General features: G+C 47.6%; 1 protein-coding gene across 2 annotated transcripts in view; it reads left to right on the forward strand.

Annotated features, from left to right (window-relative positions):
• ctage5 (CTAGE family, member 5) overlaps positions 1–20,887 on the forward strand; it is a 120,988-nt gene that overhangs the window by 19,375 nt on the left and 80,726 nt on the right. For both annotated transcript variants that reach the window (XM_038780444.1, XM_038780454.1), the window contains exons 5-6: positions 13,287–13,685; positions 13,786–13,889. In XM_038780444.1, the coding sequence (XP_038636372.1) occupies positions 13,287–13,685; positions 13,786–13,889 (503 nt within the window). The remainder of the gene's footprint in view (positions 1–13,286; positions 13,686–13,785; positions 13,890–20,887) is intronic.

Below are 20,887 nucleotides of genomic sequence, written 5' to 3' on the forward strand. Positions count from 1 at the left end.
GAATGCGAATTGTAATAATGCTTTTAATAACATTCTCCAAAAAGTAAACACTTTTGAAGAGAGTTTCTGGCAAAACAAAGACTTAAAATGTGACGGGTATTTTGCAAATACTAAATGGTGGAGAATGATTGAAAGGCAACATGTCGAAGAAAGAGAGATGATTAAAAAACTACAAGATATTCTAACTGCCATCAAATTGAAATGCACCTCAAATGTCTCTAGTTCCAGCACCATTAAAGGTATTAGATAATGAGTTAATGGGAGAATGCATGTTCCAACATCCATGTGTTTGTGCTTTTAAAGAAGAACAAGAGTAGCCATTTTTAAAATGTATATTTGAGATGTATTTCGGCAAATTTCACTTGTATAACGTTTGCACTGTAAAATGAGACCCTTCTCACTTTGTGCACAAGGTCAGCATCAATTCGAGGTTGGGTATAACAGCCATTTGCCCTGAATACAGTAACAGAAGGCCATGCTCGATAATTTTTTTTTTCAATTTTCAAATAAGGTATTCTTGCATTTCCTTTGAGTAATTCACTTGCTAGCATAAACTGGGTTGCACACCAGTTCAATCACCATAAGTTTTAATGTGATTTTTTTCTTACTTCAGTCCTGTCTCCTCCTAAGCTGGTGCCTCTTGATGAGCATGTTCCATGGGTATCACTGACCATTCTTGATGTGTGAGACTGAACTGTGAGTGAAGACGGGTTAGTTGAGCGTGGAAGTGATCAGAGCTGAGTCTAACCTTGTTCTGGCACAACATCAAGCACTTTGATGCTGTTTCCAGCACAAGTAATGATGAAGCATAGGAAACTTGGGAAACATTTCTGCACTCTATTTCAAGAACTTGAAGAAAATGTCTTCATTGACAGCCCAATAAAACAAATTCAGCTGGATCCTGGAGGTTCACCCTGAGAGCTCAGTAACATTACCAGGCACTGCACTTACTTACTGAGCTATTAGCGAGGCTAATAATTTATCGAGGTCAAATCAATATGAAAATATTTGGGGCTGGATTCTCCGCAGTCCTGCACCAAAATCGTGTTCGGTGCGGGGACGGAGAATGGCCATTTACGAGGAAATCGAGACCGGCGCCACTGAAGCGATTCTCCGGTCCCCGGAGAGTCATTCGCGCGCGATCTACGCGGTGCAGCTAGGGAGCCATTAACGGAGGCTCCCCCCCCCCCCCTCGCCCCGACGATTCTCCGCACAAAACTTGCCGAGTTCCCAACGCTGTGGTTCTAACCACGTATCTGTCGTCGGAATCTCGGGTAGCGGCTGCGAACTCAGTCCGCGGCTGCCTTGGTAGGGGGCAGGGGATCGATCACCGGGGAGGGGGGCCTCATGGACGGCCAGGGGAGCGGTCGGGCGGCACGGATTCACGGGCGCACGCAATCTTGGGGGGGGGGCTACATTTTGGATGGTGGTCCGCATTCTGGGTCCACCATCACGCATGGCGCGGCCGCCGCTGTGCGCATGCGCGGACTCCCGACTGGAAGTGCGGGACCCCGTATCCATAGCCAGAGCTGCGGGAAGCACTCCGGGACCCTGCCAGTCCCCTGCAGATAAGAGAATCACTCAGGACTTTCTTAAGGATAGTCAAGAGAGAAATGCCAGTGTTTTTACGCTGCCGTGGAGACATAGCCCCATTTATGGAGAATCCAGCCCATGGTCTTTTAATTGCTCAGGAATCTCAAATTGTTGAGCATTGCGTTGAGTAAAGATTAACCCAGCAGGCGGCCGCCATTGTATGAACAACTTCATTTACACCTCCCCAGAAGAGGGAACAATATAACAAAATACTCAGATCTTGCAATATACTATGCTCCTTCCCCCCGTTTAAAAAAAACTGATACATTAAAATGTAAAATGGTATATGTACATATATTCCCAGAATATAATAAGACTAAATTAATATCAAGGACACCTGAAAATTTGACAGGCTGGGTTGTATATTTGTTTTTTGGTAGTCAGAACTAAAACATATGTGACCAATACTACAAAAGACTAACTTACATATAAAAAAGTTGGTTTCCCTAGCATCTGTAGTAATTCAGGAGACACGAAGAAGACAACTAAACAGATTTATTATTATAACTCAAAAGATAAAGTCGCTAATGCGATGTACAACGCTAATGGCCCAGCCCAGGACTATAGGAACTCCTGGCCCAAGTCTGAGAGCAGCATTTAAAGGGCTCAAAAACGAGTCCAAGCTGGGTGGGCTTCCGCCCACTACCATGGGAACCTATACTTTACGAACCCCACAGGGAGATTAATTGGTGAACCTCTGTGGTCCTCGTGAGAGTTATCACGTCCCTCATCCCATAAGTCCAGACCACCCTTCTTTCTCCTCCCCCAACTCCCATGGCCACCTTCTTTCCTTGGCGCAAGATCTCAGGTCACCGTCCATGGAGCTGGATCGGGGGCATGAAGCGGATAGGGGATCGTCGCTTCCCGGCAGAGTGTCATAGCGCCACAGATGGGGGCTCATCTTCGATGCTGACTTCCAGCTGAGAGTCATTTGTCTCAGTCTCCAATTCTGATCCCGAGTCTCATCCTCAAAGGGTATGATTCTTGGGATCCCCATGGACTGAGTCCACTGCCCAGAGGTGAGCACATAGGACGTTGAGGGTACACCCTGTCCAGAGTTGTTTCAACAGGGGAGGGTTCCCTGCTCCTAAGATGGTCCATGTATTTCCTTACAGTCTTTTCCTTAGTCTTGACCTTGTACGAAATGGGGCCAGTCGTTTCCACTACGACTCCTGTGATCCAAGGAGGTCCGTTTTCCAAGTTATATAGATAGACTGTGTCTCCTGTCTTGAAGGTCCTGTCGGGCCTTTGGGTTTCAACATTTATTTTCTTTGCTTCTTGCCTTGACTCCAACTTTAACCCCTGGATTGGAAAAAATAGGCAGAGTCTGGTCCAGAATTGATGGCCCATAAGCAGCTCCGCCAGCACTGCTCCCATTGTAGTGTGTGGAGGGGAACAACTTCTCGGGCTCCCCATAGGATGCTGCCATCTTCCACTCTCAATTCTTGGTTTTTGGACAGGAAGGGCTTCACCTCCTCTGTGCGGTGGCCCTCAAATTCCACCACTTAGGATCATGTGGTGCCGTTTTGCCAGCATGGAGTCCATCTGGGTCCATGCCTGGACTTTTTTCACAGATACAGGCAGGCTATCCAAGAAATTTAGTGTCACCATGACTTTTTCCATTACTGGTGCCATTGTCCCATCGATGGGAGAGGACTGCCCCTACTCCATATGGAGGGGCCAAGCTTGTAGGTGACTCAAGGCATCAGCGTTGGCGATGTATGTGCCAGGACAGTGCTCAAAGGAGCTCATAAGCCGGCAACAGTAGTTGGATCCAAGCTGAGGCGATAGGCAGAATCACTTTGTCCTCCTTAAAAGGGCCAAATAGGGATTTATGGTCCGTGTCCTTCATAAAGTAGACATACAGATGACATTTCTTTACTCCAAATATCACAGCCAGTCCCTCTTTTTAGATTTGTGTATAGCATTGTTTCATATCTGCAAAGGTTCGTGATGCATATGCAATTGGTCACTCGGTGCCATCAACCCATTGATGGGAGAGGACTGCCCCAACTCCATTTGGAGAGGCATCGCATATTAGTACCAGCTGTCTTGTGGGATCGCAGTGCCAAGATGTTGGACAATAGTAGCTGTTGTTTCACTTTTGTGAATGCTTCTCAATGTGGCACCTGCCATAACCACTTCTGGTGCTTCTTCTAATAATAATAATTAAGAATAATAATAGCTTATTGTCACAAGTAGGCTTAAATGAAGTTACTGTGAAAAGCCCCTAGTCTCCACATTCATGCGCCTGTTCGGGGAGACCGGTACAGGAATTGAACCCGTGCTGCTGGTCTTGTTCTGCATTACAAGCCAGCTGTTTAGCCCACTGTGCTGCTTGTAGACGTGCCAATAAAGTAGCCAAGTTGGAGATTAACGTCCGGTAATAACTTATCAGTTTAGTTGTGTTTTATGGAGTCAATGCTCCTTTTATGGCCTTCACTTTGTCCTCTTCAGAATGCAGGCCTTCTTTATCGACATGGTACTGTGGTCTTATGTGCATAGGCATATCTATGCATAACTGTACATAGTTGCACCAATGTATATATTTGTATATAACAGCACCAGCGTACATAGCCACTTACCAATACATGTAGAGACAGTTATGGCCTCCCGCCAGCAGGTGGTACCAGACACCCATACAGGCATATATATATATGTATACCGGGGGACGGGTGAGGTGCTGGAACTTGGTAGAAGGACAGAGAAGGGGACAGTCACCTCTTTCCTTAGTTTCACAGTAACTTGGACAGAATTGTTTGTACATAGAAATGAAAGGTTACCATTAAGTGTGTCAAGAATAAATATAGCAATCATATCTTCGTGTTCTATGTGTACCTTCATGATCAGGGAAGCCATCGAACACACATGGTACCAGGTGTGCTGAAGAACCAGAGGTAACCACAGAAAGACAAACCACAGGTTGGAATAGAAGAAACCAGATGAACAACCGCTCTACCGACCTGGTGATCTAAGGATTTACAACTCCACTCAATGCAAGACGGTTAAATGCGAGATGGATGGTTTGAAGGTACCCCACCGGCTTCAAGTCTCGGGCAATCTGCACTCTAACTGGTGCGGTTTTAAGCAGCAGGTTGCACACTTGCTTTTGGCCCATGGCCTACAGACATTGCCTGATGAAAGGTGCGTTGCGTTACTGCTAATGACAGCAGGTCCTCAAGCGCTTGGAACTGTATAATTATTTTGGCTTTGGGAACGATGAGCAGAGCTATGAGGAGGTGATTCAACGTTTTGACTGCCACTGTTCTCCTAAAATAACTGACATTTCTGAATGATATGTGTTCCGTTCCCGCGCCAAGAAAGTCAAGGAATCCTTTGACAATTTTGCAACGGATCTGCGTTTAAATGCCCAGTCGTGCAATTTTAGACAGTTGCAATCCTCAGTGATTGGAGACCAAATCCTTTATGGGATCACAGATGTTCCTTAACAGGGACAGTTGTAAAGGGAAGACAACCTCATGCTGGATGCCACCATCAGGATGTGCCAGGCAAATGAGCTCTCTGCGCAGTGAATCAGGGCCTTCAGCGTAGTAAGTGTTGGTGCCAATCCGGGAAATGATGCTGGCGCCACAAATGCTGAGACACAGTTTAGTACAAAACTTGGTCTCGATGCGGGTGGCCATTTTGAGCACACTGGTATGCAGTCGAACATAAAACATGGTTACAGTTCAGGTGGCCAATTTGAGCGTACTGCTACGTAGTATCGAAAGAAACGTGCTTGCGATGGGGCAACCATTTTGAACACACTGACAAGAGACAAAACGTGGCCTCGATGGGGGCTACCATTTTGAACAGTACAAGAAACGTGATCTCGTTGGGGGTGATCATTTTGGTCAGCAGCCATTTTATGCTCACATTGTGGCCATAGACACTCGCTGCGGCAATGTCCTGCTTTACCAGTGTGGAGGAAGGGTCACTTTGCTCGCCAATGCACAGTTGATCGGGCAGAGACGAAGACCCCAGATAAGGACAAAAGGGTCAATCACTGACCTGCTGTGAATATGGTTATAAAAACTGAGTTGAGTGATTCAGTTGGCCTGAACAAAGAAGTGACACTTACAGTCTGCAGTCACAGTGAGGCAAATGTGGGAGCCATTGAGGATAGATGGACAATCCTGGTAATGCTCAATGGTACGGTCATCAAGTGCAAGCATGATATGGGAGTGAGAACCAACCTGATTCCGCTCTCCGTGGTGCGGCAGCTAAAGATAGTACCTCACATTGATCTGGCAGGAATGATTCTCGAGGACTACAATGGTCATCAGATCGCGACCGTGGGAGAATGCGAGCCGGATGTCACTGTCAAAAGCGTGAAACACTCATTCGGGTGCAGGCATGTGAAGAGCTCAGGCTAGTGAAGAGGATGCACACCGTAGACTGCACGGCACCCCCCCCGACACACCTCGATGGAGACCAAGACACATTCGGAGGTATCTCAGGAGTTTGGCACACTACCGTTCACCTACCTCATACAACTTAAGGAGGACGTGAGACCGGTGGTACATACGCCCAGACGGGTTCCTGCCCCGCTGAGGGAGAAACTCAAGGCTGAGCTGCAGCGGATAACAACCCTGGGTGTCATTAGGCACATTGAAGAGCTCACGGACTGGGTGAGCTCGATGGCATTAAGAAACGGAACGGGGGCCTGAGAATATGGATGGACCCCAAAGACCTCAATTCGAGCATCAAAAGAGGGCACTAACTCATCCCAAAAAGGAAGGAAATTGCGTGCGAGCTGGCTGGAGCAACATGCTTCAGCAAGCTGGATGTGTCGCAGGACTACTGGCAGCTCAAGCTTGATGAGGCAAGTACAAGACTGTGCACTTTCAATACGCTTTTTGGCCGGTACTGTTTTCTGCAAATTCCCTTCGGAATCATCTCTGCATCGGGAATATTTCATCGGGCCATGGAACACATAGCGGAAGGGCTGCCGGGTGTTCGTGTGTATGTTGATGACATCATAATCTGGGGATCCATGCATGAGGAGCATGGCTCTTTCAAGTGCTCCAAAGGGTCAACAAAAATGGCCTCAAACTCAATCAGGTGAAATGCCAAGTCGGTGTAAATACCATCACTTTTCTAGGATATAGGATATCATCGAAGGGGGCGCAACCAGACAATGAGAAGATCAAGGCCATCATTTAAAAATATATATATTTTTATTCTCCTTTTTCACAATTTTTCTCCCGAATTTACACCCACCAACAACAAACAATAACCAACAACAAATATCTCAAACCTCATAACAATAACAACGATCCCATCCTCCCACCATGCCCCAGACATCAGCCCGCGTGTTAACATAAACAAATGACAAATAAGGTATCAGGGATTACCCATAGCCATCTTTAACATACATAGCCCCCCTGCCCCCCAACTAATGTTCGATGTTGTCCAGTTCTTGAAAGTGCATAATAAATAGTGTCCATGACTTGTAGAACCCCCCCGAGCTTCCCCTCAGTTCGAACTTAACCGTCTCAAAGGTCAAGTATTCCAACAGGTCCCCTCGCCACGCCAGGGCACAGGGTGGAGAGGCCGCTCTCCATCCCAGCAGGATCCGCCTTCGGGCAATCAACGAGGCGAAGGCTATGATATCTGCCTCCGCACCCGTTTCCAACCCTGGCTGGTCCGACACCCCGAATATGGCTTCCCGGGGACCCGGGTCCAGTTTCACATGCACCACCGTGGAAATTACCAGAAACACCTCCTTCCAGTACTCCCCTAGCGTTGGACAGGACCAAAACATATGAACGTGATTAGGGCTCATCCTCGCCCTCGTGAGGTGTGCCCTGTACACCACCTTCAGCTGTATCAGCCCCAACCTCGCACACGAGGTGGAGGCATTCACTCTCCAGAGCACCTCACACCAGACCCCCTCTATAACCACTCCCAACTCTTCCACTTTGCTTTGATCCCCTCCAATGGTGCCTTACCCTTTCCCAACATAGCTCCGTATACCGCTGACACCGTCCCCCTTCTCCAGTCCCCTTGCCGCCAGCACCTCCTCCAACGTGGAGGCCGGTTCCTCCGGGAAGCTCTGTATCTCCTTCCTGGCAAATTCCCGAACCTGCATATATCTAAACACTTCTCCCTGTCCACCCCATACTTCGCTTCCAGCTCCCTCAATCCTACAAATCGACCCCGAAGAAACAAATTTTTTATGGTTTTAATCCCCTTCTCTTCCCATTTCCGAAAGCTTCCGTCCCACCTCCCTCAAATCTGTGGTTCTCCCGAATCGACATTTCCCTTGACCCTGCCCCCAACCCGAAGTGTTGGCGAAACTGCCTCCAGATTTTCAATGAAGCTATTATTACCAGACTCCCTGAGTATTTCCCCAGAGCTATCGGGAGCGGGGCTGTTGCTAGTGCCTTCAGCCCCAACCCCCTGCACAAACTCTCCTCCATTCTGACCCACTGGGAATCAACCCCTCTGACCCAGTTCCGCACCTTCTCCACATTCGCCGCCCAGTAGTAGTACATGAGGTTCGGGAGACCCAAACCCCCTGCCTGCCTTCCCCTCTGTAGCAGCACCTTCCTCACTCTGGCCACCTTCCCTCCCCATATGAACGAGGTAATCCTTCCCTCAATCTCCCTGAAAAAAGACTTTGGCAGGAAAATCGGTAGGCATTGAAAAATAAACAGAAATCACGGCAACACATTCATTTTAACTGCCTGTACCCGACCCGCCAGTGACAGAGGGAGACCATCCCACCTTGCCAGATCGGCTTTCACTCACCCCACCAAACTAGTGATGTTGTATCTGCGAAGCCTCCCCCACTCCTGGGCAACCTGCACCCCCAAATACCTAAATGGGTCCCTACTCTACGGAATGGCAGCCCCCCACCCCTGCCCCCACCCCCGGCTGAGACACCACAAAATACTCACTCTTGTCCAAGTTCAGCTTGTAACCCGAGAAAGACCCAAATATCTGCAGTAACTCCAATATTCCTCCTATCGACGCTCTCGGCTCCGACACATACAGCAGCAAGTCGTCGGCATCTAAGGAATCAAGGCCATCAATAAGATACTCACAGATATAAAGAGTGTATTGCAAATTCTGGGTATGTACAACTTTGTTGGAAAGTTTATTCCCAACCTTGCTTCCAAGATGTCGCAGCTCAGGGAGTCCATTAAGAAGGATGTGGTATTCCAGTGGTCACTGAAACATGAGCAGTCTCCCTAACGACGGCACCCATCCTGACTTTTTCCGACCCGGCCAAGAAGACCAAAATCTACGGATGCATCTTAAGATGGGATCGGAGCAGTCCTGCTGCAACAAAATCGAATGGGGATTGGCTGCCGGTAGCATATGCCTCAAGGTCCATGACAGACACAGAGCGCAGATATGCACAAATCGAGAAGGAATGCCGGGGACTTGTCACTGGGCTTGAAAAATTTCACAATGATATATATATGGGCTTTCCACATTTTTAGTTGAGACGGGCCACAGACCGCTGGTCGCGATAGTCCGCAAGAACCTATGCCAGATGTCCCCGCGGGTACAACGGCTCATGATGAAGCTTCAGCAGTATGACTACAACCTGATCTACACACCAGGCAAATTTCTGCCTGTCGCTGACACACTCTCAAGAGCTGCACCCGTAAATAAAGTCTGTCTGGGGGGGGGACGAAGTTCATGTACATGTCAACATTGTGGCTGCATCATGACCGATATCGGATGAGAAATCGAAGCTCATTAAGGCAGAAACGGCCACGGATCCGATTCTTCAACAGGTTACCATGTGTCTAAAGTAAGTTGGCCAAAAGGTTCCTGCCCCGCCTATAACAATGTTCGCACCAAGCTCAATGATGTGGATGGTCTGCTTTTAAGGCAGCACAGGATTGTCATCCTGCACTTGCTATGGCCGCTCATGCTAAAAAAAAACCGGACAAAGCATATTTGGGCACTGACAAATGCAAACGCAGGACCCTGGAGATGGTATACTGTCTGGTGTCACCCAGGACATAGCAAGCATGGTGGAACAGTATGATACCTGTCAAAACTTTTGCTGTTTTCCAGCGGAGCCCATGCAAGTCGAAGACATTGTTGCCAGCCCATGGTACAAAGTCAGTATGGACTTCTTCCACTTTCGAGGGGGAGATTACCTGGTTGTCATCGATTACTTTTCAAACTACCCCGAGGTGGCGCAGCTGCCCAATGCAACAGCTGACCGTGTGATCCAGCAGGCCAAATGGATCTTTGCCCGGCATGGCATACCATCCGTTGTCATGTCGGACAATGGTCTCTGCTTCAGCAATCATGAGTGGACCGCGTTTGCTTGCTATTATGATTTTAATCACATCACATCGAGCTTGCTCTATCTACAGTTGAATTGGAAGGTGGAGAAGGGCATTCTCATAGTCAAAAGGCTTTGGACAGTGGGGAAGACATGTACCTCGCCTTTCTCAGCTACTGGTCAACCCCACTGGTAAATGGCTTGTCACCAGCACAGTTTTGATGAACAGGCAGCTGGGGCCAACACTGCCCTCCATGGTGGCTCCCACAGTTGATTGAAAGCCCCAAATGAAGCTTGTCCTGCAGAAGCAAAAGCAGAGGGAGGCATTTGACAGATCTGCAAAGACACTCCAGCCTTAAATATGAGACACGGTCAGAATCGAGGAATCCAATGGCAAAGGATGGACAAGGCTAGCAACAGTTGTTGAGCAAGCAGGTCCACACTCGTATCGGGTGCTCATTTCTGGAGGATGGCTCATTTCTGTGCCAAAACCGAAGGGCCTAACTCAAGGTGCAGAGACCTTTTGTACTCAACCCAGCAGACGGGTCTGGATATACCCAGTATTCACAGTAACTTGGATAGAATTGTTTGCACATAGAAATGCATAGTTACCATCAAGCATGTCAACAATAAATACTTATAGCAATCATATCTTTGTGTTCTATGTGTATCTTCATGATCAGGGAAGCCATCGAACACAACAGGTACCTGAGGTATGGTACCTCACCCATCTGGAACATGCTCTTTTCCCACTTGAGACGGATGCCTGAATTAGAGAAACGACATAAGACTTCCTCCATGTTTTCCAGATATTCTTTTTCGGTGGCTCCTGTGATTAACACCCCCACCTTAGACAGCCCTTGGATATTTTCCAATACGTGCTGGGAAATGTTCATGTTCCCCGAAAGGTGGAGTGACTTGTCGGGCTTGAGGACCGGGGCTCATACCGCATTTTGTACTCGCCATATGATGCTAAACTCTCCAATTGCTCAAGTTGGGTCTCCACCTTGGTGAGCAAGGTATAGGGGACCGGTCATGCCCTGAAATACTTGATTAGGACACCGGGTCCACATAACCTTTTGCCTTTGCTCCCTTGATTTTATTGAAGCATTCCTGAAATACACCTTGAGTAGGTGGGCACCTGAATAGAGGGCACTTTCCGATGACCTTGTTTAGTCCACCAGTTCCTGTAATGATGTGTGTATATATATATGTATATAAGTAAAGGGTTAATTATTACATCTCAGTGTAATACAAACACTAGAGGGCACCACTAGTTCCCAGTATAAATATACAAATTCAGGGAGTCCTTGGTAGTCAGTTAGGTGTCAGCAGCAGAGAGAGATAGATCACAGCATAGTTAAGACTAGATAGAAGTAGCACGTCTAGTTCATTAGTTATTGCTTAAACATAGATTACTTTATTAATAGTTATCGTTCTGTGGAGTTTGCGAACTCAATATAATTTGATCATTATTCAATAAATCAGTTTTGCTTTTTTAGAGATTGATGGTTTCTTTATAATCACACCAGCAGGCCATTCTGGACTACAAAGAGTAACGATATATTACCAAAGAGTAATATAACAGCTCCCATTTTGAACATTTGCCAATTTTCACCTGAGGTGTGGTGATCCTCAGGTTAAATCACCACCAGTCAGCTCTCCCCCTCAAAAGGGGAAAGCAGTCAATGGTCATCTGGGTCTTTGGTGACTTTACTTTTTAGTCTTCTGGGCAGAGACTGGTTCCAACAGTTGTTTGGACTGGTGGCAGGTCCCTCCGCCACGCCGAGGCACAGGGCGGAGAAGCACCAACAGGACCCGCTTGCGGGCGATCAGCGAGACGAAGGCTAAGACATCTGCCTCAACACCCGCTTCCAACCCCAGCTGATCCGACACCCTGAATATGCCTCTCAACATCTCTAACTGAAGATCCCAACTTTGACCATCAACTTCACTTAATGGTTCAGACTGTGACATTAAGATTTGTCTTAATCAAAGACTCTGGCTCACTTTGCTGTACTGGTGGATTCTGTGCTATTGGGAAACTTTAAGCTTCATTGTGACTTTCACTTTGTGCTTTGGGAGGAATTTAGGTGATAGGAGATTGATCTTGCTCTCGCTTTGTCAGATTTCCACTTTCAAACAAATGATCTACGCAACACTGACAGAGGGCTTTCTCCGATATTCACTTGATATGTGACTGCATTCAGTCTCTTGACAACAACTGCAATCTTGTTTGTGGTGATATACCTGCAAGCAATATCATAGATGGATGGTGTGCGACCTCCAACCAGCAGGTGGCGGTGCAGTCACACCATGCGGTCTCAAGACCGTGGTCATGTGACCAGGGACTCCCATATAAGGGGACACATATCCGGCCATCACCAGATGGTTGTAGGAGATGATAGTAAGACATACAGGTGAACAGTCATGCGAGGTGTAGTTCCAGAGTACAAAGAAACGCCATGATATCTTGCTCTGTAACATTGCTATCTTACCGTGTGATTCAATAAAGATCCTAGTTTGGACAAGTCTAGTTGTTTGGTGGATTCCTTTGCAAGGCATAGAAGACCAAACACAACAATGCGTAATTCTCTGTCGGGATCCTCTGTTTCGCCGGCAGCGCACCCACCAGCAACTCCATTGGCTGGCTGTGAGAACAGAGAATCCCGCTGCCGGGAAGAGGGGGGGGGGGCAGCAGCCGCCGGACCAGCACTGAATTCTCAGGTGATACATAACTTGGAGACTCCAAAGAAAAGAAAACTTAGTATGGTGGATAGTCAGACTTTGGAAGAAAATAGAAATGTTTTATTAGCATAATCATTAAGTCTTCATGAATTAACTTAACAGTAGATTTTTAAATTTTATGCCTTCTTGCTTCCTACAATAATAGATGACCTACAATTGTTTTTCCAAATTGATGTTACACTGCATCTACCACAACAATGGGTGTTCTTTGTTGTTCACCTCAAAATTTCTAATCCCAAAACAATATTTATCTCTAATTCATCACATCGCACACTGGGCTAAATCGCTGGCTTTGAGAGCAGGCCAGCAGCATGGTTCAATTCCCGTACCAGCCTCCCCAAACAGGCGCCGGAATGTGGCGACTAGGGGCTTTTCACAGTAACTTCATTTGAAGCCTACTTGTGACAATAAGCGATTTTCATTTTATTTCATTTCACTATCAGAATCTCTGTTAATTGTCCGAGTGGAGTTTGTACATTCTCCCTCATCTCCACAACCCAAAGATGTGCAGGGTAGGTGGATTGGCCACGCTAAATTGCCCCTTAATAGGAATTTTAAAAAAAAATCTCTGCTAATTTTTTGCTATCAATTTTCATGCCATCAAAATCAAGGTGAGCATCAAAGAGCATTTTCATCATGTCACAGCAGATAATTGGAGGTAACAAAAACTTTATTCTTTATTTTGCAGGTGCTTTCGTTTCAGGAGACACTTTAGAGGCTGGTCTTTCATACAATGAGCAAAGTTCAGAAATTCTTGATAAGAGTGGTCAAATGAGCAAAGTTGTGCAAGAGCAGAAGGGGAACAATGACATTATTTCAGAAGTACCGGAGAAACAAATACTGGAAATGTCTATCTTAAACCTGCCAGATAAAATACCTGATTCGGAGAAAGTACGTACCAAAGTTGTGATTGGAAGTAAATTAGGAAATCGATTGCAGGATCCATATGATATAAAGAAAGAGAAAACTGGTTACCAGGAAATAGAAGGCAAGCTGATATCCTCAGCATTAAATAAAGATTTTGATGAGGTTAAAAAATCATCAGTAATTGTTGATTCACGAGTTGAAGTTGCAGCTGAAAATAACGGTAAGGACAAAGGATGAAACTTGTTGGTATGCACGGTTTCCAGTCTGAAGAAAGACAGTTTGAATTATTTCACTTTATTATTAAATTTTATTCTTAACAGAATGTGAGCTGAGTGTCATGCAAATAGCTGCCCACAAAGTAGAAAAAAGCTTTGATCTTGATTTTCAGACTAGCCAAATACTAATTGGCCAATTCATCAAAAACGTAAGTAACATTCTATATTGCAAAGTGGAAAAAGTTGCCGATACAATTTTAATGCTTCTGTTGCTCAATGTTTTAGTCACATGCACATATTTTAATTTCCTGAATATTAACTTATACCACTTAGAAATCTTGATTCTTTCTGGTTTTCTCTTGGCACAATTCAGTGACGCCGTTGAGCCTCGCGAGGATCCGGGCGCAACGGATACACCACACGCGAGCCCCTAATTGGGATCCATACTAGGCCGATCACATGTCACCCTATTCACTCCATCCAGCACGATCTTGATCTCGCCCACGCTGATCTGAATATTTAAATGAGTCTTATGACTCATTTAAATACCTGGATGCCAATTCATCCAGGACTCACCAGCTCCGCCTTGGAGACCTCGCCAGGGCACTGTCTAGTACTGGTCCACACAAATGTTGACCAGTCGTCACAACATCTTGGGGGGGGGGGGGGGGGGGGGGGGGGGGGGGGGGGGGGGGGGGGGTCACCATTAAAGACCCCTGGGTGGTCGGGGACAGGGCAGGGTAGCACCCCTGGCCCCTAGATTCATAGAATTTACAGTGCAGAAGGAGACTATTCGACCCATCAAGTCTGAACCGGCTCATGGAAAGAGCACCCTACTCAATCCCACACCTCCACCCTATCCCGTAACCCAGTAACTCCACCTAACCTTTTGGACATTAAGGGGCAATTTAGCTTGGCCAATCCACCTAACCTGCACATATTTGGACTGTCGGAGAAAACCGGAGCACCCGGAGGAAACTCACGCAGACACGGGGAGAAAGTACTAACTCCATACACACAGTCACCCGAGGCCGGAATTGAACCCGGGACCCTGGAGCTGTGAGGCAGCAGTGCTAACCACTGTGCCACCCATGCACTCCCAGCCAGATACCCTGGCATTGCCACCCTGGTAGCGCTGCTAGGGTGCCAGGAGCACTGCCAGGTTGGAAGTACCAAGGTGCCAGGTTGGCACTGAAAGGAGTCGGGCTGAGGCGGCCTTGACAGGTTGGGGGGTGGGGGGGAAGGTGAGGGGGCACCCATGGGGCCTCCCCAAGGTTGGGGGGGGTGAGGAAAGGGTAAAAAACACATGGGGGGGGGGGGTTGAGATCAGGGCCACCGGACAAAATGGCTTCCTGAAGCTCACCATCAGAAAATCCCTCTAAATGCGGCCTCGGCGGAGATAATCTCCCAGAGGCCAAAAAAACAGTAAAGTGCCGTTGGTTAGCAGGATGTTTCTCAGTGCTGGATTGGCCCTCTATGCACACCTCCTTATTTTGAATATCCTGGAGTTCCATGGGTGCTAGAGACTCAGTAACTCTTTCAAATGTTCATTTATCACATTTGAGCCTTGACACTTGTCAACAGAATCGCTCAAATCTAATCTGTCCTCATGACATCTAAACACGCACACAGTCCCTGGCCCTTGTGATGGCATATTTTCAACTGAACATTGAGCAGTTATTCCAACCCCCATGTGCCATTCCATTGCCAAGACTGCTATTCCCACTTCCAAAATATTAGCATTTCCTGTCCCAGCAACAGCATATCTGCTGCTGGAACCCTCATCTATTTGTGTCTTTATTACCTCTAAAATTGACCTTTTAAAAAATAAATTTAGAGTACCCAATTAATTTTTTCCAATTAAGGGGCAATTTAGAATGGCCAATCCACCTAGCCTACACATCTTTGGGTTGTGGTGACGAAACCCACACAAACACGGGGAGAATGTGCAAACGCTACACGGACAGTGACCCAGAGCCGGGATCGAACCTGGGACTTTGGCGCCGTGAGACAGCAGGGCTAACCCACTGCGTCACTGTGCTGCCCTTAAAATTGACCATTTTGATTGGTCGCCTATGATTTATTAGCCTCCAGTCCAGCAATTTTTATTTTACCCTCTTTAAGCCAGGAACCACATGGAGATATTGGCACTCCTTCAGTCCTAGTCTCTTGCACATCCCCAATGTTTATCACTCCACATTAGGTAGCCATGCTTTCAAATGCCTAGTCACTTGAAAGGAATTCTCACCCCGAACTATTAGGCCAGCATTTATTGACCATCCCTAATTGCCTTGAGGTAGGCCATTTCAGAGGAAAATTAAGAGTCAACCACATTGCTTTGGATCTGCAGCCACATGTAAGCCAGACTGTAACAATGGCAGATTTCCTTCCTTAAATAAAGGACTATGTGGTAGGACATTGAAAGCAGAGATTTGGATTACATCAAATTACGGAGGGTAGAATGTGTAGGGCCATCCAGGAGTGAGCTTGAATAGTAACAAAGGTGTATTTGAATGGTTCAGCAGCAGATGAATTGAGGCTGGGAGCAGTTGGGCGGCGTTAAGGTTGAAATAGGCCGTCTTAATGATAGTTTGGATATACGGTTGGAAGATCAATATATCCCGTTTTTCTCTCAGTACTCCTCAGATTCTCCTCTGCCCTCCTCATTTAGCCATGTTATCTCTCACTTAACCCCTTTCAGGCACTTTGCCCATCCCATCCCTACCTGAACCTATCACTATTTCTCTGCCCTCATGCTACGCTGCACCATTGATTTCAGCTTGCGTACATATGCCTGCTCATTTATGATTCTACTGGTATTCTGCGAAGAGTCCATTCAGGTGTCTGTCGCTGCATCTTTACAGGAAACATTATTGTTTAGCATTGTTGGAGCTGCACTCATCTTGATAAGTGGAGCGTTTTCCATTATATTCCTGACATGTTCCTTGTAAATGGTGGACAGACTTTGAGGAGTCAGGAGGTGAGATAACTTCCTCAGAATTCCCAGCCTCTGATCTGCTCCTGTAACCATAGTATTTATTTGGCTGATCCAGTTCAGTTTCTGGTCAATGGTAGCCCCAAGGATATTGATAGTGTGGGATTCAGCAATAGTGGAACAATTGAATGTCATCGGAAGATGATTAGATTTTCTCTTATTGGAGATGGTCATTGCCTGTAACTTATGTGGCATAACCATGACTTGCCGTGTATCAGTCCAAGCCAGAATGTTGTCCAGGTCTTGCTGCCTTCGGACACGGCTACAGAATCTGAGTTGTAAATGGTATTGAACATTGTGAAACCCTCAACAAACATCCCCACATCTGATCTTGTGAGGTCATTGATGAAGCAGCTGAAGATTGTTGAGCCTTGAACATTAGCCTGAGGAACTCCTGATGATGTCCTGTAACTGAGATGATTGACCTCCAACAACTATAGCCATCTTCATTTCTGCTAGGTATGCCTTCAACACGTGGTGAATTTTCCCCTTGATTCCCATTGACTTCAGTTTTGGCAGGCTCCCTGATGCCATATTCAATTAAATGCTGCCTTGATGTCAAGGGCAGATACTCTCACCTCACCTTCTGAGTTCAGCTCTTTTGTCCAAGTTCAGATCAATTCTGTGATGAAAATTGAATGCCCTTGTACTTTTAATGTTAAATGTCTTTGGGATCAATCTTCCTTTCATAATTCTACAAAATCAGCTGAAACAGTGACCGGATCAGTGGTACTAACTGGCATAAACATCCTCTTGTTAACTCCTAATAACTTACTCTCCTTCAACGTACCGCTTTGATGCCTCTCCCGAGTTGGTTTGTCTTGACTCGTCACTTCTCTCCCTGAACCCTCCTGTTCGCTGCCTCGCCCACATGCCATCTCCCTCAGTTTCCCTCCCGCTTGCCGCCTCTCCCAATCACTGCCTCTACTGCTCACCTCACTCACACTCGCCACTTCCCTCCCTGAACGCTCGCTGTAAGGTCAACTTTAAAATCCACCTCTTTGATTAAGTTTTCATTCCTCCTCTTAATATATCCTTCTTTTACTCAACATCCATTTTTAAAATTGATAGCTCTGTGAAGAGCTTTGGGGTGTTTTTCTATCTCAAAGTGCGGTATAAATACTGGCTCTTCTATTCTGTTATAAAAACTTGGCATGATGTGGAGATGCCAGCATTGGACTGGGATGAGCACAGTAGGAAGTCTTACAACACCAGGTTAAAGTCCAACAGGTTTGTTTCAAACACGAGCTTTCGGAGCACTGCTCCTTCCTCAGGTGAATGAAGAGATCCCCGAGGAAGGAGCAGTGCTCCAAAAGCTCGTGTTTGAAACAAACCTGTTGGACTTTAACCTGGTGTTGTAAGACCTCCTACTATAAAAACTTGGCAGCATTGTAGCCTTAGCCAGGTCATGGGTTCAAGCTTCACTCCAGAGATTTGAGTACATAGTCTTGGATGGTACAAGATATTCTGGTAATTTATCCCACTGTTATTTCAGTGCACACTGACTGCTGAGTTTCCCTATATTACAACATTATTTCACTGGCTGTAAAACACTTGGGGCGCGATTCTCCCGAGTTACGAAAAATCGGGCAGCTGGCGTCAAAAACGGGCGCGTTTGACGCCAGCCTCCGGCCCCCCGACTGAGAACCGATTCATCTCCCCGGTCGGGGCTAGCATGGCGCGGCCGTGAACTCCGGCATCGCGGGCTTATAGAATTTCGTTAAGCCCGCCTGCCAAAGTTAGCGATGGCTGACGCGTCAGATGACGTCAGCCGCGCATGCGCGGATTGGACGACTCCAACCCGCGTATGCGCCGATGAAGTCATCACGCATATGCGTGAAACCCGCGCATGCGCGGTCCGGTATGCCCCTCAGCCGCCCCGCGAATGGATCCAGCGGGCGGTGGAGGGAGAAAGAGTGCGCGGGGTAAGTACCGCTGCCCGCGATCGGTGCCCACCGATCGCAGGCCCATGGCACCCTTGGCACCGCCGTGGTACGGCCGTGCCAACCGGTGCCATGGTTCCCGAGAACGGGACTTTACGGCCGTTTTTACGAATAGTCAGAGCAGGTGTGTTTTATGCTTGTAAAAACGGCGGTAAAGGCCTTGGAAATCGGCCCATCGGCCAGGAGTGAATCGCTGCTCGCCGTAAAAAAACGGCTGGCAGCGATACGTGTCGGGAGGCGGGCGTGGGGGGGGGGGGGGGGGGAATAGCGGGAGGGCGTCGGACCAGCGTGTCCGTAAAAATTTACGCCGCCCGCTATTCTCCAATTTTTCGTAAGTCGGGAGAATCGCACCCTTGGACTTCCTGAGGTTGTGAAAGGTGATACCTAGTTCACAGCAAGTGCTATCTATCGTTCCCATTGTTGATAACCCAGATGAACAGATTTAAAAAGGGATAAAATATGATTTACTAATAATCTCACCATAACAAATATACAAATAGTGCAAACATTCTTCCAAAAGAAAGACTTGCAATTATATGGTGCTTTTCAAGACCACTAGATGTTCAAAGTGTTGACAGCCACTGAAACCGTTTTGAAGTGTAACCACCGTTGTAATGTAGGCAGTGCAGCCGATATGCTCACAGCAAGCTTCGATTAACAGGAACGTGATAATTCTTTTAAAAAATAATTTTTATTGAAACTTTTTTACAAAATATATAACAGTAACAAGCAATAATAAAACAACATAATAATAAGCATAACGCCCCCAAGACCGTAGCAACGCATATATCGAACCCCCCCCCCCCCCCAAACCCAGCAAACGAGAGAACTGGAAAATAAATTTAAATAAAATAAAATAAACATAGTCAACGCGCTATCTTTCCCCCTTCTTTCCCCCCCCCTCCCCCCCGGGTTGCTGCTGCTGCTGCTGACCTAGTTCCCTATCGCTGAGCCAGAAAGTCGAGGAAAGGCTGCCACCGCCTAAAGAACCCTTGTACCGATCCTCTCAGGGCGAATTTGACCTTCTCCAGCTTAATAAAACTCGCCATGTCATTGATCCAGGTCTCCACGCTTGGGGGTCTCGCATCCTTCCACTATAGCAAGATCCTCCGCCGGGCTACTAGGGACACAAAGGCCAAAACACCGGCCTCTCTCGCCTCCTGCACTCCCGGCTCCATCGCAACCCCAAAAATCGCGAGTCCCCAGCCTGGCTTGACCCTGGATCCTACCACCCTCGACACCGTCCTCGCCACCCCCTTCCAGAACTCCTCCAGTGCCGGGCATGCCCAGAATATATGGGCATGGTTCGCTGGACTCCCCGAACACCTGACACACCTGTCTTCGCCCCCAAAGAACCTACTCATCCTAGTCCCGGACATATGGGCCCGGTGCAGCACCTTGAATTGGATAAGGCTAAGCCGCGCACATGAGGAGGAAGAGTTAACCCTCTCCAGGGCATCCGCCCATGTCCCATCCTCGATCTGCTCCCCCAGTTCCCCCTCCCACTTAGCCTTTAGCTCCTCTCCTGACGCCTCCTCAACTTTCTGATGCCCGCTCTGTGCCAACCCTGGAACCCCCCCATCAATGTTCCCCGGGACGAACCGATGGTTCCCCCTTAGCGGGGCCTCCATCGAGCCCCCCACTTCCCCCCTATGTCGCCTCCACTGCCCCCAGATCTTGAGGGTAGCCGCCACCACCGGACTCGTGGTATACCTCGTAGGAGGGAGCGGCAACGGCGCCGTTACCAGGGCCCCCAGGCTTGTGCCTCCACAGGATGCCATCTACAACCTTTTCCATGCTGCCCCCTCCCCCTCCATCACCCACTTGCGCACCATCGACACATTGGCCACCCAATAATACCCCGAGAGATTGGGTAACGCCAGCCCCCCACCATCTCTGCCCCACTCCAAGAAGACCCTCTTCACCCTCGGGGTCCCATGCGCCCAAACAAAGCTCGTGATGCTACTAGTCACCCTCCTAAAAAAGGCCCTAGGGATAAAGATGGGCAAACACTGAAAAAGGAACAAGAACCTCGGGAGCACCGTCATTTTGACGGACTGCACTCTACCCGCCAGCGATAGCGGCACCATGTCCCACCTTTTAAATTCCTCCTCCATCTGCTCCACAAGCCTGGTAAAATTAAGCTTGTGGAGAGTCCCCCAACTCCTGGCCACCTGCACCCCCAGGTACCTAAAACTCTTCACTGCCCTCTTAAACGGGAGCCTACCAATTCCCTCCTCCTGATCACCTGGGTGCACTACAAATACCT

This window comes from Scyliorhinus canicula, chromosome 2 (genome assembly GCF_902713615.1).
Source record: "Scyliorhinus canicula chromosome 2, sScyCan1.1, whole genome shotgun sequence".
In the NCBI taxonomy this organism is placed as follows: domain Eukaryota; kingdom Metazoa; phylum Chordata; class Chondrichthyes; order Carcharhiniformes; family Scyliorhinidae; genus Scyliorhinus; species Scyliorhinus canicula.